General features: G+C 51.5%; 1 protein-coding gene across 7 annotated transcripts in view; it reads right to left on the bottom strand.

Moving 5' to 3' along the window:
- KIAA0930 (KIAA0930 ortholog) overlaps positions 1 to 18,288 on the bottom strand; it is a 29,360-nt gene that overhangs the window by 9,855 nt on the left and 1,217 nt on the right. For all 7 annotated transcript variants that reach the window (XM_072596628.1, XM_072596630.1, XM_072596624.1 and 4 more), the window contains exon 2: positions 2,515 to 2,672. In XM_072596628.1, coding sequence (XP_072452729.1) covers positions 2,515 to 2,672 — 158 coding nt within the window. The remainder of the gene's footprint in view (positions 1 to 2,514; positions 2,673 to 18,288) is intronic.

The raw sequence follows: 18,288 nt of genomic DNA, 5'->3' as shown, positions 1-18,288 counted from the left end.
GGCTGTATACTCATGACCTGTCCTGCTAACATGGCCTCCTATCTCCATCTCATGCTGCATACCCAGGCAGCCCTTGGCACAGTGCCGGGCACACAGGAAGCATTGATAGATGCTTTTTGACTCACTAATGAGCCCTTTTGGAGCCCGGCCTGAGCCAAGTCCCAGCCTTTCCAACAGTGGGGACACAGTCTGAGCTGCAAAGAAGGAAGCAGGAGGGGCATAGACAATAGCCAGGGACTCCTGCTGGGAAGGTGCCCTAAATGCCCATAAAACTGAGGGGGCCCCCTGCTCCTCCTAAGAAGGGCTGGCCTCAGATGCCCAGCTCTGCTCTAGGACCCATGGGCATCAGGCTGGCATGCCAGTCTCCTGAGGGACCAGTCAGACAACCCTATTAAAAGGGAGTGGCCATGCAGCTAATTATAATGTCCAAACTTGGCCCCAGAAGAAGGGCTCCTTAGCAGGGTGGGAGATCACAGGGGCAGAACGCTGCACACAGCAGTTGGTTGTTTGTTTTGTCTGAACTGTTCTTTTCCTTCCATTTTATTTTTTATTCTTCATTATAAGGCAAAATGAAGGCAATGTTTCAAATGAAATATTCTGCCCAATTTTTTTTTTAAATTGAAATCCTTGATCTTGTCCTCAGTCCAGAACACCCCATCTCCCCAACCCCAGCCCTCATTTCCATAAGGGAGCCCCAGTGACCTTCCTAGTCACCAGCAGGGGTCAGCATCATCCACCCTGGTCCCTCATCTGCGGCCTCTGTACCCTCAGCCCCCAGGCCAGGACCTGGAACACCTGAGGGAGGGAGGGAGGAAGGAAGAAAAGGAGGGAGGGAGGGAGGGAAAGAGGGAAAGGGAGAGGGAGGGAGAGAGAGAGGGAGGAAGGAGGGGCTCTGGGGGCATTTCCTGGACCCTGGGATGCTAGGGGCGGGGGGGAGTTAAGGAGGAAGCCCCGACAGGGTGGAATCTCCAAATGGGGAGGGCCACAGACTTGGAGCCAGAGTCCTGTTAGCCAGGCAATACTTTGAGGGCAGGGACTGAGACTTCCTTTTTTTTGGATCCCCAGCACTTAGCCCATAGTAGGGCTTCATAAATGACTCTCGTTGTTTATAGACAGAGGAGCTGAAAGGAACTCAGAGAGTGAGTCCAACCTCATTTTGCAAGAAGGGAAACTGAGGCCTTGGGAAGAGGTTCCCCAGGTGAGAAGAGGCAAAGCCAGGACTGAAGACTGTTTTTCTCAGGGTTGGACCAAATGGCCCCTGAAAGCTCTTAATATTCTTTTTTTTTTTTTTAAATTTTTTTAAATTTATTTATTTATTTAACTTTTAACATTCATTTTCACAAAATTTTGGGTTCCAAATTTTCTCTCCTTTTGTCCTCTCCCCCCACCCCAAAACACCGAGCGTTCTAATTGCCCCTGTCTGCCAATCTGCCCTCCCTCCCTCCCCACCCCTTCCCTTTGGAAGGCAAGCAATTCAATATAGGCCAAATCTGTGTAGTTTTGCAAATGACTTCCATAATAGTAGTGTTGTGTAAGAACTAATTATATTTCCCTCCATCCTATCCTGTCCCCCATTACTTCTGTTCTCTCTTTTGATCCTGTCCCTCCCCATGAGTGTTGACCTCAAATTGCTCCCTCCTCCCCATGCCCTCCCTTCCATCATCCCCGCCCCCCCCGCTTATCCCCTTTCTTAATATTCTATAACCCCATTTAATAGATGAAGAAACTGAAGTTCAGAGTGACCATAAGCAGACCCCAGGGAGGGCTGCATGTGTTTTCATTTCAGAGATCCAACTTTGATTTGGGAGATCAGAAGTCTTGGGTTCAAATCCTGCATCTGACTCATTTAATTCACATCACCAAGGACACATTTAGGGGATGCTATGTGCCTCTGTCCTCAGGGGGCCCTTCTGCTTAACCTCGGGTCATTTCATGAGGGCAACCACCCCCGCTGGGGAGTCACCAGACAGATGAGAACTGAGAGATGAGGCCACGGGCAGATCCTGGCTTTGGGACAGTCCCATGGGCAGCTGGGGGCACGAAGCCCAGGGAGGGGCAAGGCTGAAGGCAAGCAGGCCCCTTGAGGGAGCCCCTTGGGGATGTGGGTTCTGGAAAGAGATGGCAGATACAGAGACATGGGGGAGGAAGGGCTAGAAAGGTCTGACCCACCCTGGGCCTGTTTGAGGATAAAGGCCAAATTTTATTTCAGATGTGGATTTGAGGCATCGACAGGAGAAGAAGCAACAGAGTTGGGCAGAGAGAAAAGGTCTGCCTTGGCCACCATTTGGAAATATTCTAGTTGGAGGAGTGACTTTGGGAGAGTCCCTTCCCCTCTCTGAGCCTCAGTTTCCCCCTCTGTCTGAGGCCACTTCCAGCCCTCACACTGGTGGGTTTCTGCTCAATGAGGTGGAACACAGTGATGGTGTGGACTGGGCTGTACCCACTAGCGGCGGAGGCCAGACCACCAGGGAGCAACCCCAACACCCCCAGGAGCCTCCCACTGCAGTCACTCACCTTCTTGCCATCATCACTGGGGCTGTCGCTGCTCCCTACATAGGACAGCCTCCTGCGCACATAGAACAGCATGTCATCTTGCCTCGGGGCCCACTTCTCCATGAAGTAGGTGGAGAACATCCAAGTCCAGAAGACAATCCGGTCATCCTTGAAGCAGCCTGGGGAGGAAGCCAGAGAAGCTGATGAGGAGGAGATCCCCAGCAGCATGTGCTCCCTGGACTGTGGGCAGTGCTCCTGGCAGAGGCAAGGAGGGAACCGGTGCAGGAATTCTGGGGGGCTAGCCAGCAGGGGCGCCTCCTCAGGAAAGGGGGGGACAGGGAAATCAAGGCATCCTCAAGCAATGTCCGAGGTCTCTAGTAAGAGTCTCTAACAGGCACAGGAAAGCCTGGGTTCCAGTCACACACCGCATGTGCCCTAGCCCTATGGCTTTGGGCAAGTCAAATAAATCCTTGGCACCCCAGGTGGCTCTCTAAGACTACAAACTATCTGTACCTATCAAGAGTTTCTACTCTGGGAGTATGGTGTAAGGGAGCATGGTGGGGGGGGGGGGGGGGTGAAATAAACAGTGACAAAGAAAACCCTAGTGAATCCAGTCAAACTGGAACAGAGCCAAGGGAACATCTATTTTTCTGAATCTGCTCAGACAATGACTTGGACACAAACATATTTGATGGCTCTCCTCTCCATGAGCCCTCCAAACTGCAGATGCCAGCAGACCCTCCCTCATACAGCAGATTTCCATTTCCCCTCAGATGCTCTTTCCTGGGTCTGTCCTCTGCAGTGGTGCCAGCCACATGGTATCACCAGGAGACAGTGATGGTGAAACACTAGGGGGTCAGGGAGGAGGCAGCTTGGGATGTCTGAAAGCCCAGCTCCCTTTCCCAGACCAATTGGCTTCTCCTCTGCCTCCTCCCAGTTCTGATGTGACTGGCACAATGCACTATGCTGTTCATCCTGATGGGTGCCTGAGTTTCCGGAATCTGGTTTTTGCTGGCAGAGAGTGGCCTCGTGTTTCTCTGTCTCTCCCAACTGAAGAGAAGCTCAGGAGGGGGAGGCCTGCTTTACTAAGGGCCCAGCAGTCTCTAGCCCCTGAACACTGTCCACGCTTGCCAACTGTGCTATGACCAGGACATTTTCTGTTCTGAGGCTCCTGAGCACTCTGAGAACCCATAACACCCTTCCCCAGCACAGAGGAGTGAGGGATGCCCCTGACAAGCAGGGCTGGGCTCAGGGACTGCAGCACAGCTCAACACCACCACAGCTCTCTGGGAATCTATCAAACTGTGCCAGATCCCTAGAGAGGAGACTCGGCCAGCAAGGCTCTGGGCTGAGCTCAGACATACTTGTCACAGCTGAGAACAGGGCTGGGCTCCCGGGCTCCTACATAGAGTCATGGGAACTCCCCTCAGGAGGGCTGCTGTGTTCAAGTGCCTTATTTATGGCTGACAGCACAAATTATACCCCTTGAGTCCCCTGAATAAATCAGTAGTTGGACATACGAGAAGTTGTCAGTCTCATCCCCCAGGAGTAGCCATGTCAAGAGGCTCAGGGATATCTCCCGAACTTTCCCAGTCTGGCCACACCTAAGTATGAAGTAAGAATTCTGCCTCTTTTCATCTTCTCCACCAAATGACACCCTCGGTCATCCCTTCTGCCTTCAAAACCACCCAGATTTCCCCCCATTGGTAAATAACCTCCCCCGGACCCAACCCAAGCCTTTGCCCTAGATCTCCCCTCCCTTCCTCAGCCCAGGGAGTCTCCAAGCACTCCGACCCCTCCTCCACTCCACTGCTGCCAAAGGGAGACCAGGCCACTCAGCAAAGCCAGCAGAACTCCTCTGGTGAGCTGTAGAAGCCGCCACAACCCAGCTCCAACCTCTCTTCCCAGAAATAGTGGATACTACTCCATTCTGCAGAGCAGACACTGCACAATCTGGCTACATTGGTCTGCACATCTCCCACCCCCAATACCTTTGCATGGGCTTTACCACTTTCTTTCTTGCTGCAATCTCAGAGCCCATCATACTTTAAATGCAGCCCAAGTGCCCCATTCTCCATGAAGCCATTGCAGCTGCCAGTGACCTCAGAGGACCTGGTTCAGATCCCAGCTCTGCTCTTCACTACTGTGGTCCCTCTGGGCAAGTCACTTGGCTTCCATTTCCTTCTCTGTGAAATGAGGGGTAGACGGAACAGCCTCTGAAGCCCCCTCTAGTTCAAGGCCCCCAAACTCAGCACCCTAATCTTCTGCCCCTGCAAATTTGCACAAATGAATTCCCTGGGTCTAGAGGTACCTCCTCTCCAAGGCCTCACATCCTTCCCTTCCTCCAAGACTGAGCTCAGGTTCTCCTCCCCCACCCCTAGCACCATGCTAGGTAAATGGAGGGCATATTGGAAAAAAGAGAACTGTGAAGACTTCTTGGCAGGGGGACTGAAGGGTCCTCCAGCCACCCCCTTCTGGGCTCCCAAACTCCCATTTAGCCAGAAGTCCCACCCTTGCCACCAGGGACAGAGGTAAGACCACCTGTCAAGGACATGAATCTGACTTGGGTGGGCCCTGAGCTGCCCTGAGCCCTCTCAGACCTGAAGAACTCAAGGACAGGGGAAAAAAAGCTCTCTGGTAGTTCCCACATGTGCTGGGTCACTGGGACCCTGGAGCTAAATGACCCTCTGTCTGCCCTGAATGATGCCTTTGATGGCTGGTCTGGCAGGAGCTCAGGAGAACAAAGAGGCTCTATCCCAGGACACAAGGGCACTCTCTCTGCCCGTCTCCTTGGACTACCCTGACCAGGACCTGGACTAACCCTCAAATCAAGGGGAGGGAAAAGTAGATCTAGTTGGAGATCCTCCTAGGTCAGGCATTGTTCCCCAATTCTTGAAGGTAAGAGTTTCCTGATGGAAAGTGCAGAATGGAGGAAGCCTGGTAGCCCAGTGGGCAGCCCCCTGACTCAGAATCTTATTGTTAACATGCTTGTTCTGGTCTTATGGGCGTTGGGCCCCCAGAGAGGACTTAACAGGCCCTGGAAACCCCACCTTGAATGTTCCCACTTTCCCAAGTCTCTGGCTAGGAAGTTTCATTGCCTCAGGCAGATGCCAGGGACTTGGGCAAGTGGGAACATTCAAGGAGAGTTCAAGGTGGGGTTTCCAGGGCCTGTCCCCATTACGACCCCTGTGGACTGTGAAGCCACCTAGCTGACCTCCTGAGGGGCAAAGGGACTGGCTGAGGCAACTTTGGCAGCCACCACACCAAAGCTGCCTGATCACTTTGGTGGTTCTAAGAGCCCAGCAGCCTCCAGCAACCCCTCCAGCGCCCAGCAGATGAGCATCACCACAGCAGAAGTCAGGGCAATCCTATCCAAATTGCACCACTTCAGGGCCAGCAGACTCCAGCAGACCTCTCTGGGCCTCAGTTTCCTCCTCTGCAAAATGAAGGAAGCTGGGCTAGAAGGCATTTGAGGTCTCCTCTAGTTATAAGAACCTGTAGTATCTGGGGTACTGACATTCCAAAAATCAGAAATAGATAGTTCTTGCTCACCTTAGGAAGGTGGCTTGGCCTCCAGGGTCACCCCCATCCCTTCCTCCTCTAGGAAGCTCCCTAGGGTGGGCTCTGTGGGGAGGAGGAGGGACACAATGAAAGAGCCTTGAATTTCAGAGTCCAGTCCTGACCTCCACCACTTACTGGGTAACCTTGTACAAACCCCTTTGTGCTCTGTCTCCACAAAGTGAGGGGGTGGGAAAGGATGGTCTCCAGTGTCCAAGCAAGAGCCCAGAGGGACCCTAGGGTAAAATCCTCTCATTTTACAGTGATTGAAACTGAGGCTCAGGGGCCAAATGCCCCCTTTTCTGACCATGCCTCCCCACAATGGACACAAGCCCCCAGCATGGTATGGAATATCTCTCTCTCTCTCTCTCTCTCTCTCTCTCTCTTTCCCTCTCTCTCTCTCTCTCTCTCTCTCTCTCTCATACACACACACACACACACACACACACACACACACACACACACACACACACACACACGGCAAGAAGACATCCACTCAGTGCTGGGCCTGGCCACTTGGGATAAAAAGAGAAAGAATGACCAGAGGCCCTGGCCTCAGAGAGCTCCAGGACAAAGCAAGGGATGAAGAAAGACCAGGGAGCAATAACTAGGCAGAGAGGCGCACCAAGGGGGCCCTGGGGCCTTGCGACCTTCCTGGAGGAGGTGGCATTCATGACCTTGGCCGGGTGCGGGAGGGGACATCTGCTCCAGGTCCAATGCGGAGCCTGGATCTGCCTCTCAGACCAGACAAGGCTAGATAAGAATAGAAGGAAAGGCCACTGACTACAGGCAGACTGCGGAGATGTGGGTTCATTTCCTGACCACTGCAAGAAAGCAGATACCACAAGAAAGTGAGTCACACTTTTTAGCTTCCCAGTGCAAATCAAAGCTGTGTTTACACTACACTAGCCTATCAAGTGGCCAGTAGTATGTCTAAAAACAAGGTACAAGCCTTAATTAAAAAACACTTTATTGCTTAAAAAAAAATGCTAAGCACGCCCTACCGGAGCCCTTAGCCAGTGGTCATCTTCTTGCTGGTAGAAGGTTTTGTCTCCATGTGGATGATTGCTGACTGACCAGGCTGGGATGGCTGAGGCAATTTCTTCAAATGGATCAATAGAGCAGCTGGCCCCAACCATGGACTCTTCCTTTGACTTACACACTTAGAGGCGAAACATAGGGTCATTAATTGGCCTAATTTCAGTACTGTTATATCTCAGGGAATAGGGACACTGGCAAAGGAGAGAATGGGCCAGCCACAGTGGAACAGTCCAAACACACACACATACCATTGATCCTCTATGGGCAGGATCCGTGGAGCCCCAAAGCAATTACAAGAAGTTACATCAGCATGATCACAGATCACCACCACAGATGTGATGATAATAATGGCAAAGTCTGAGATGCTGTGAGAAATACCAAGATGTGACAGACACGACATTGGAAAAATGGCGCCAGGAGACTCACTGTCACAGGGTTGGTAAAAGTGAGGTACCACTAACCAAGGTGGACCTGCAAGTCTCTGGGGGGTCTTTAATGACTGGGTCAGGAGTTTGGCATTGACCTTGGAGAGGAGAGGGGCCCCTAAAGGGTTTGAACTGGGAGAGCATCCAGGAAGCTGGTGCCTTGGGAGGTGACTCATAATCCCCATAAGATCTTAGACTACAAAAACTTTAGTGCATTAGTGCTTTAAAGGCGGGGGGGGGGGGGGGGGGGGGGTGCTGGGAAGTCTGTCCTCAGTCCTGCTGAGACCACCTGTGGTGTCAACTCAGTTCCTGGAGCCTCATTTTAGAGGGGCACAGATGGTTTGCCAGCATCCAGAGGAAAGAGGGTCTGACATCCCCTGGGGACAGAGAACAAGCTTTACCAGGAGAGGGAAAGGTATCTTCCAACAGTGTTGGGCAGTTATGGATCGGAGGGGTTAGCTTTGTGGTATTTGGCCTCAGCCACCAGAACTAGCTGGGAGGGGGGAAGGCTACAGAGACTGATGGAGACTTAGGCCTCTTGGGATAAAAAGAGGATGAATGACCAAAGGCCCCAGCCTCAGGGAGCTTCAGAACAAAGCAAGGGATGAAGAAAGACCAGGGAGCAGTAGCTGGGCCTCTGCACCAAGGTGCAATGCACTAAGGGGGCCCTGGGGCCTTCCTAGAGGAGGTGGCATTCAAGGTCTTGACTGGGCAATGGAGGGGCATCTGCCTGGACTGGCTCTGGAGCTGCTCCTCCACCTGGCTGGGCCCCCTATCAGGGAGGCTCCAGAGTGGCCTCTAGTCCTGGAGCAGCAGGCCTAGATAGTGAAGAAGCTATGCAAGGACACTGTCACAGTGCTCCCTTCACACACACACACACACACACACACACACACACACACACACACACACACACACACGGACTAATCTGGCTCAGCTATTCCCCTCTGCAACCCCAGGTTTGTAGCTGTTCCCTAAAGGGTCATAGCCCCTGCCAGGAGAGCCAGCGTGCACCAGCCTGGGTCGGGGCAGACAGCAAGGCCAGGCCATGACATTCTGGGACTCGTCAGTGCCAGCCCTTTGTTAGAACGGACTATAAAAATCTAAGGGATAGACCCTGGACTGAAGCAGAAGGTAAGAGGCAGATGGCAAGTTAGCAGAGGAGGTCTGCTCAGGCATGGGGGTACTAGACAGCCTCTGAGGATCTGGGAATAGTGAGAATGAACAGTCAGCTACCCTCCTCAGAAGGTGGTGAGCTCCCACTCACTGGAGAACTCCAAACAAAGGCTTATTAGCCATCCCCCTGGGATGCTGGAGGACAGGATACCTGCTTCAGGCCAGAGTTGTCCAAGGGTGGAAACTGAGGGCCAGAGAGAAGAAGGGACTCCCAAAGTCACCAAACCCAGCCCCAAGACTGGGCCAGTGACACACTCACTGCCTTCCTTGCCTGTCCAGGATATCAACACTTTTGGTCAAGCCCTCCAGGGAGGCTGCACCCAGGACAGGCATGCAAGGATCCATCCTCGGGGACCAGAGAGACTGTGGGACCTAGGGGGCCCTGGACATCACTGGGTGGGGGGGGGAGGGGTGAGAGAACAGCTTTTCCAAGATCATCCAATCAGTGAAGAGCAAAGTTGGGCCTTAAAGCTCAGTCTCCAGGCTCCCAGGCAAGGGCCTTCCCACCTCCCTTCTGAAAGTAGTAAGCTGGCGTCGGGATGATCCTTCTCAATACTACTACCCTCCCTACCTCCCAACCAGGGTGATCCTCCTGTTCATCTGATCTCAATGTAGAGATGAAAGGGGAGGGATTGGGATGGGAGATGTGCTATATCTTTTCCCAGGAGAGGTAGACTCCCATCTTTTCTGGATAGAGTGAGGAGGGGCTCCAGAGGCTAGTGGAGCAAGTGGCAGAATTTAGTCTGCCTCACTCTTCCAAAGACTGCTTAGGAGCTCATGTGACTGAGAAAGTCCTTCTCAGGGCAACAGTATTTGGTCAGAGAGCTGAGGAACAGAAGGAGCTGGGGCAGGACACCAGCAAACGGAACTAGCATCCCACGTAGGCCAATGCTGCCCTGCCCAAAATCACTTAGGACAGAGATCAGGGCAGATAAAACAAGAATCACCCGAGGTGGGAGGATGCCAGACCTTGGGTGCCCAGAAACACTTGAAACCACATTCAAAAAACAAAAAGAGAAAACAATTGACTGGACATACAGAAGTAAACGAAAATGTGGAAGAAGAGGAGAAAACACCATAACGTTAAAAGAAAAAAATTATTCCTACATAAGCAAAATATGTTTATTTCAGACTCAGGATGCAGAGACTTAAAGATCATAGGTTTCCCAAAAGGACCCTGAATCCCAGAATGCAAGAAATCCTCCAAGAAAACTACCCAGAACTTCTAAGCACAGAAAACAAAGCACCAATCTAAAGAATTCATAGATTACCTGCAGATAAGCGTACAGAAACCGGGGGAGAGAGAATTGCACAATGGTCACAATGTAAACAACATGGAAAGACTTCAGAACTCTGATTAAAGATAGGCTTCTCCTCAGAGAGGTGGTGGAATATGAGTGCGGAGAGAGACATGTGTGTCAGACATATATACAAAGTATCGATCTCCTCTACTTGACTCTATTTCCTGTCTGCACGGAAGGGGAGGAAGAATTGTTGGCAAGACAAAAGAGTTTCCCTGGAGTTTCCAAAGACAGAGACAGGAGGGTCCAAGGAAGTTCAGGAAGCAATATAGGCAAGGAGTTCTGCTAGTACTCACGGACTAAATTTAATACACAGTTACGAACTAAACTGTCCCTGACATGAGTTCACAGCACCATTTACAATGTTCTATTTTCGTTTTGAAATGTTCAGATTTGTTGGAATTTGTTAAGTTCATAAAAGGACATTTTTCAAAGAAATCTGCCTCCTTGTACTAGCCACCTCTAGTGCCTGACTCTGTCCTCTGGAGTGAAACAGAATGAGGTCGATCCATCAGCCCCAGGCTAGCCCTGTCAGTCCCAGGCTAGCCCTGTGAATGCAGGCAATGGCCAGCTAGAAATCTCTGCCTGGAACCTGGTCCTGCAGTTCAGAATTCTCAGCAAACGTCAACACCTTCCGTCTCTAGGTCTTAGGTTCTCCATGAACTGACTGAAGGTGCCAAGCCTCGAGGAAGAGACAGGTCAAGGAAGCTCCTCCAATGAGAGGCAGCAGTGGAGGTCGGTTCAAATCCTGCCTCTGCTGCTCACTGGCTATGTGATCCTAGGTAAGTCATTGTCTTTCACATCTGTAAAATGAAGATCCCAGAACCTGTTGAATGTCCCTCCCAGAGCTGTTCTGAGGCTCCAGTGAGGTCACATGTGGAAAATGCCTGAGGCTTGATGGGTAGGAAAGGGGCCTGGTAGCATCAGCATAATCATCAAAGCTTTGGTTCTGGGTAAGAAGCAGAGGCGCTGATTGATGGAACCGATTAGGGGTATAATACACAGGGGCAAACAAGCGTTGGATCAACCCAAAGACCTCAGCGGCTGGGCCAAGAACTTACCATCAGACAAAGTCTCTGGGGAGACTGTACAGAAGTCTGGCCAAAACTAGGCACGTACACCATGGCCAAGTTAGAACGGCACTATCCCAAACAGAGTCATGGAATGGGGAAGAAACTACCTCCTGATCCATGAATAAAGGATGTTTGTGACCAAGCAGAGATAAGAAGTTCACAGGAGGTAAAACGGGTCATTTTGATTATATAAAATTAAAACATTTTTGCACCAACAAAACCAACATGGCTAAAATTAGAAGGAAAACAGGAAACTGGGAGGAAAAAAATCATTGCAGCAAGTTTCTCTGATAAAGGTACTGGTTTAACCTTGCTTATTTTGTATGCTATGGATTAACAAACATTTCACTGATAGACTAGGAAGAAATGACAAGGTGGTGCAGTGGATAGAGCACCAGTGCAGGAGTCAAGAGGACCTGAGCTTAAATCTCACCTCAGACACTTCACACTCACTAGCTGTGTGACCTTGGGCAAGTCACTTAACCCCAACTGCCTCATCCTGGGTCATCTCCAGTCATCTTGATGAATATCTGGTCACTGGATTCAGATGGCTCTGGAGGAGAAGTCAGGCTGGTGACCTGCATAGCCCTCCCTCACTCAAAACAAAGTCAAGTGCAAGTCATATCATTATTTCTCTGATGGTATGGTCTTCTTGGGCAAAGAAGGACAAACACACAAAAGAGGGAATAGACTCAAACTTATAAGGAATTTAATGTAAACTTATTGTAAGAGTCATTCTCCAATTAACAAGTGGTCAAAACTGAACGGCATTTTTGAAAGGAATAAATCCAAGCTACCAACGGCCAAATAAAAAAAGAGGCTCTAAGTCATCAGCAATTAGAAAAATACAAATTAAACCAGTTCTGAGGTTCCACCTCATACCCATCAGATTGGCTAAGTTGACAAAAATGGAACAATGACACATGGGGGAGGGACTGTGGGAAAACAGGTGCATTCATACATCCTCAGCAGAGCTTTTAACTGGACCAGTTATTCTGGAAAGATTTTTGGAGCTGTGCCCCAAAAGCTATTAAACCACAGATGCCCTTTGGTCCAGTGATACTACTATTGGTCTATGTCTTCAAGAGGATCAAGAAAGGGGAATATCTACAAAGATATTAATAGCACCTCATTTTGTGGTAGCAAAAAGACAGGACATCCATCAATTGGGCAATGGCTTAACAGGTAGGTTACAGTGCATGAAGGTGATGGGATACTATGGTGCTGTAAGAAACGTTGTGGAGGGCAGTTTCAGAGAATCCTGGGAAGACTTATGTGAACTGATGCAGAGTGAGCAGAACCAGAACAAGCTGTCCATATATCATGAAGAAAATCACTTAGGAATTTCGATAAACAGAATGACCAATGACAATACCAGAGCACTCATGATGAACCCTGCTGTGGGCCCCCAGAGGGAAGTGACTCAGAGGGCACATCCTTTTGGATGAGGCCATGACCGGAATTTGTTTTGCTAACTATATGCATTTGGACCAGAGGCTTTGTTTTTCTAGCTTTCTCAATGGCTGGGGAAGTGAGGAGGGAGAGAATGCAGACTTAAAAATAAAATTAATTTTTGAAAAAACCTTTTAAAGCAAGGGCTACAGAAACATCAGCTGTCATGAAGGAGGGAATCACAGATCTGAGAGCAGTGACTGATAAATTCAGCCCAAAGCAAGCTGCATTCCAAAGCCTGGAACCTTGGCTCCTCCTTCTGGCCCTGGGGGAGGGAGGAAGGCAACAAACAGGCCGAGGAAGCGAAAGCTCTGAGTCATTCCTACCCATCCCACTTCCTGCACCTCCACTCAGAGGAAGTCAGGGGGCTTTCCATGCTTTTAAAATGAGCAGAGACAAGTCCCTCTGAAGAGGGTTCACACTCACATGGTTGGGTCCTCCTCCATCAGAGCTAGAGTGGGAAGGAGTCTCAGGGCACATCCCTGTCCAACCTCATTTTACAGAGGAGGAAACTGAGGCACAGAAGTACACAGGTGAAATCACTTGCCCAAGGTCACCTGGCCAGCAGGTAATGGAGGAAGAATTCAAACCCAAGCCAGACTGCATCACATCCAGGGCTCTTCATAAGCCACCATAGCTGAAAAGTTCATCCCTGGGGCCAACATTGAGTCCCTCCCCACCATGCCCAGCTGGTCCTCCAGCCACAGACAATTTGGTCCTTCCCATTCTCAAAGCAAGACAGACTGATCACAACCTTCCTGGATCACCTAGAGCTTGGGCCCTATTAGCAGAGTCTTCTAGAGCCAGCATCTCCTTACTCTACTCCATGAAGCAGGATAAGAACATGTGAAGGAAAGGAGTCATGCCTTTATGAGTTTACCAGTTTAGGGAACTCCCAGAGAGAGGAAGCTTCCCTAGGATGCTGCAGCTGCAACTGGTACAGCAAAGCACTTCCCTGTGCTCTCTCTCTCAGATTACTGAAGCAAATTTGGGAAGATAACAAGGTGCTTTTTCCCATTTTACAGATGGAATCCAAGAGGTCCAGACAAGGCCACAGGTTGCCACCTAATCATCTGAGCTCTCCTGGCTTCAGCCTCTCAGCAGGGCAGCATGGCCACACTGGAGAGGGAGGAAGGGAGCAGAAGGGGTCTGGCTGCCAAGGAAGAAAGGAAAGAGATGAGGCCTCCCCCATGCCCTGGAGCCCAACAGGCTTTGGAACCTAATGGAAAGGGCCCAGTCAGCAGTGAGTGCTGCCACCTGTGTGACATCCGGCTGGGTCAGGGTCCTACTGAATGACAGAAATGCCTAGACCAGGCCTCCCAACTAGGGGTTGGCAAATTCTTCTTCTTCTCTTTAATATTCTGTTAAATATATTTCAACAGAATTGTTTTCCCATGTAATTTTATTTCAAGCACACAAAAACAAGATTCTGCAAAGTCAGGGTCCCAAATATCACCAGTTGGAGTGCCCCAGGTGCCAACCACACCAGGTCACTGGCCCAGCCTACACCAGATTACGGCCCAGCCCATGCCAGGTTCCTAGCCCAGCCCATGCCAGGTTACCAGCCCAGCCCACACCAGGTTACCAGTCCAGCCCACACCAGGTTACAATGGGCCCATGCAATGGTCTGTAAAGCAGGCCCAGTTCTGCTGGCTGCTTCCAGCCACCATTTGCCATTCTACGGGGAAAACAGATTTCTGTAGCAGAGAAAACCAGAGCCCTGTAAGCTTTCCATGACCAGGCCCAAGGGGATTGAGCTGCTGCCTTCCCAGGCAGTCTAGGCCAGCACTTCCAGCCCTTCAAGTAGTCCTCAGAGCCCAGGACCCTCTGCACCCAGCACTCCAAGGAGCTTGTTCATTAGATGCTGGATTTCTCAGGTGCTATGGTGGAGGGGCAGGCATGGGGAACAGTGATCTGTTGGGGTGGGAGGGCCTTCAGGAGCCATAGAACTCAACTTTTGCATTTACAGGGGAAGTGGGTCTCAGGGGAAATGACTTGCCTAAGGTCACACCACAAGTTAATAATGAAACCAACACTTGAATTCAGGTCTTCAGCCTATCTAACTGAAGCTGCCAGAGGCCTTGACAGAAGCTGGCATGAGCCACCACCTCCCAGGTTCTTGTACATGAAGACAGCCCAGGACCATGGGCTCTTACACCGCCTCCTCTGAGACCACCAGGTCCACTTCCAGCCCAAGACCCATAACTGTCATCTGTGGAGAAGGTACCACCACCCTCTGCTGCCCAACTTCCTGTACAGGTGCCACGGCCCAACCCCACATGGTTCCCAAAGCCCCTGAAGAGGAAGTGATTGCCACAGAATCACAGGGGCTCAGGGGTGCTGCCCTGTGGGTAAATGGGGTGCAGTATCCTGCCCTAGCAGCCTCCTGGTGTTGCTGTCTCCCCATTAGAATGGGAGTCCCTGGAGGCACAGGCCAGACTGGCTGAGTTTACTGCCCATAGTCCAGCTTAGTATTCTACTTGGCATACAGTCAGCACGTAAATAGTGCTTGTTCATTCATGCCTTCTGACTCCATAAAGCCACCCATCTCTCCCTTTAGGTAAGGCAGGAAATACAAGGGAAGGGGGAGGCAGGGGAGGGAAGGATGGAAAGAAATCCCAAGTCCTGCAAATCAGTGGAGCCTGGGGAAGTGAGAGACCAAGCCCCAGAGGAGGGGAGGTCTCCAACTCTGCTCAGAGCCAAAGGGACCCACAGGACAGCTGGCACATCAGTTCAGAGAGGAATCATGCTCCTGCAAGGCGGGCCACCAGGAGTGGGGGACTGGAACGGACCCTAGGAAACAAATCCAGTTCAGACAAAAACAAGATGGGAGCCCTGGAAGGTTCAGTGGCCTGAGGGCCAGGCCCAGCTGCAGCCCTGACTCTCTACACAAATCCAGACAAATTAGCCTGGGACTTAGTTTCTCTATCTGTCTAAGAGGGAGCAGCACCATCAGTGTGCTGAATCATTTGCTTAAAGGACAGAAAGAATAGGGGAAGAGACTGGTTTGGTCTGGACCTGATATCTCATGCCAGGCCAACTCTGGTGTTCCTTCTGCCCTGGCGCCCTGGCCTTTCAGATCCCTGGGGGTTGGCCCTTTCCCTCTTTCTGCCCCAGCTCTTAGCAAAAGCCAGCCCATAAGGGCTTAACCAAGGCCTTATCTAACTAACCATCTCTCACAGGTGCAGCAACTCAGGATGTCAGAAACCCCTTTAACAACACAGACTGGCACCTCCCTGAGCTCCCTGGGGCAGCACCAGCTAAGTGCTTTGTCTGGGGGCCCACCACCAGGAAGCACCACGGCAGAGGTGACTTAAACCTAGGTCTTCCTGTTCCAAGGCAGACCTTCTGTCCCTGGTTTCACTGCCCCCCCTGCTCCAAAGCAGGGGCTCTCCTCTGCAGACCAGTATGGCCCAGGAGCTCCAGGGAAGGCTCCCTGACTGGGCCCAGCTGCATCCTCCCCTTTCTGTGGCTAGACCACTGACAGAGACTTTGGCAATCCAAGCTGCCTCAGCCTCTCCTCTCTCTCTTGGCCCTTTGCAATCTGACATCCATCCACCCAAACTCTACTCTCCAAAGTCACCAGGGGCTGCTTCTCAACCTTCATTGTCCTCAGCCTCAGCAGCTGGACACAGTCATCCTCCCTGTGTTCCCATTATGCTCAGCTGACTCTCCTCCTCATTCTCTGACCACTGCTTCTCTGTCTCAGGACTGGCACCTCTAGGTCATGCACTCTCACAGCTGGGTCCTTGGCCCTTCTCCCTTCACTAGAGATCTCAGCAGCTCCCAATGACCATGCTCAGCTTTACCTGTCTTCCGGACACTGCTGACCTCCACTCTCTTCTCCAATAACCTTACAGACATCTCTGACTGGACCTCCAGTAGGCATCTGAACCTCACTGGGTCCAAAAGAGAGCTCATTCCTATAAGTGTGGAGCTCCCCTCCATCCTCTATGTTCTCCCCTCCAGGAGTCATCCTGGACTCCTCCCTTGCCCTCCCTGTGCCCCATCTGGTGCCAACACTCCTCATGAATGCCAATATTTCATGAATATGCCCGCTTGTCTCCTGCCCCTGCCCCCACCCCTCATGCCCTCGCTTTACTGCAGTGGATGCTGGGGGGGGGTCTGCCTGCCTCAGTTTCTCTGTCCTTTACTCAGCTGTGCCCTCCTAAAGCCCAGGTCTGCCACATCATGCCATCATGCTCCCTCCCTAACCTTCCCCTTCCACCTCTCCAGTCTTTTTATACCTATCTCATTCCACATGTCTTTGGTCCCGTGCCCCTGGCACCCAACTGCTCCACCAACTAGCCCCTCCATCTCTGGGCTCCCAGCATTTTCTCAGCCATGCCCCAGGCCTGGAATGCTGCCCTCCTCATCTCTACCTCCTGCTTTGTCTGGTTTCCTTAGTCCCCACCCTGGCACAGGAGGCCCCCTCCCCTCCCAGCCCTCTTCATTCTAGTACGACGCCTGTTCTTTATAACTCCATAGTTGAGTGCCCCATCAGACTGGGAGTCCCTTGTGGGTAGGGATTGTCTTTAGTCTTTCTTGGCAGCCCTGGCACTTTGCATGCCTGGCACTCAGAAGACCCTTTATAAATGCCTGACAGGCTGAGGGAGAAGAGAGAGGAACAACCAAGCCAGCAGCAAGAGAGATGACTGATGACCGGACAAAGGCAGGGTGGGGGGGGGGGGGAGGCTAGAAAAGGGCCAGCTCCAACTCCAGGGTGGAGAGGGTACATGGGGAGGGTGCTGGGTGGAAGAGAAAGAGGTGGGTTTAGGCAGCAAGGGGAGTCTGGGAGGCCTGCTAGAGTGGAGGTCAAGAGTCCTGCTGGCCCAGCAGGGAGACTTGTGAGAGGCTGATGGAGTGACAGAGATGTAACTCAGCAGGAACACAGAGTGTGGCCCTGCTGTGTCCAACTGTTCACCTCATCTGCTCAATGCCCCTCACTGGCTCACTACTGCTTTCCTGACCCCTGACCCTGGCAGTGAAGGGCCAGCACAGGATACTCCAACCTAACTATGAAGTCTCCTTTCCCACCAGCTCTTAGCAAAACAAAAGACTCACACCTGACCACATTCCTCACTGCCCCACCTTTACCCACCATATCCTGAGCCATGCCATCTGCTGAAATCCTCCATAGTCTAGATCTAATCCCCCCTACCTCATCCTCAGACCTCCCTTCCCAAGTGCCTTCTGGTGGACTGGCCCACAAACATTTAGGAAGTGCTGCAAGGTGCTGGGCACTGGAGATTCGAGGACAAAGACCTAGACAGTCCAGGCAGACCCCTGAGGAGCTCACACTTTCTTAGGACCAGGGGAGAGGGGTACTAGCACCTAGGACAGGGCAGCCCTGAAGGCAAGCTCTCCTAGGATTTTGAAGCCCCTTGACAGCAGGAGCAGAGCCAGCTCTATGCCCTCTGCTGTGGACCAGCACCTTGCCCTCTGCTCTAGGATGGGGATCCACCCCCAATAATCCTGGAGCTCTCAGGTTTTGGGAGGTTCTCCTGACACCCAAACTACTTGGTTGAGGTACTGCCAGAAAGATAAAATGGCCCTTTCCCCAAAGAAACTGAGGCTCAGAGAGGAGGGAGGCTTCCCCAGGGATGAGGATTGTTGAGCAAGGGCTCAAATAATGACTGTCTCCTGACCCTCTGGACAGGATCACAATACTGAGGGGATGGGATCTAAGGGATTTCCTGGCTTTTCTGAGCTCTGGGAGGGAGCTCAGAACTCCTCTTTACTGGTCCAGGTAACCAGCCATTCACAATT

This window comes from Notamacropus eugenii, chromosome 3 (assembly GCF_028372415.1).
Source record: "Notamacropus eugenii isolate mMacEug1 chromosome 3, mMacEug1.pri_v2, whole genome shotgun sequence".
NCBI classification, from domain to species: domain Eukaryota; kingdom Metazoa; phylum Chordata; class Mammalia; order Diprotodontia; family Macropodidae; genus Notamacropus; species Notamacropus eugenii.
The sequence above is the reverse complement of the archived record's forward strand: the minus strand, read 5'-3'. Positions and strand labels throughout refer to the sequence as shown.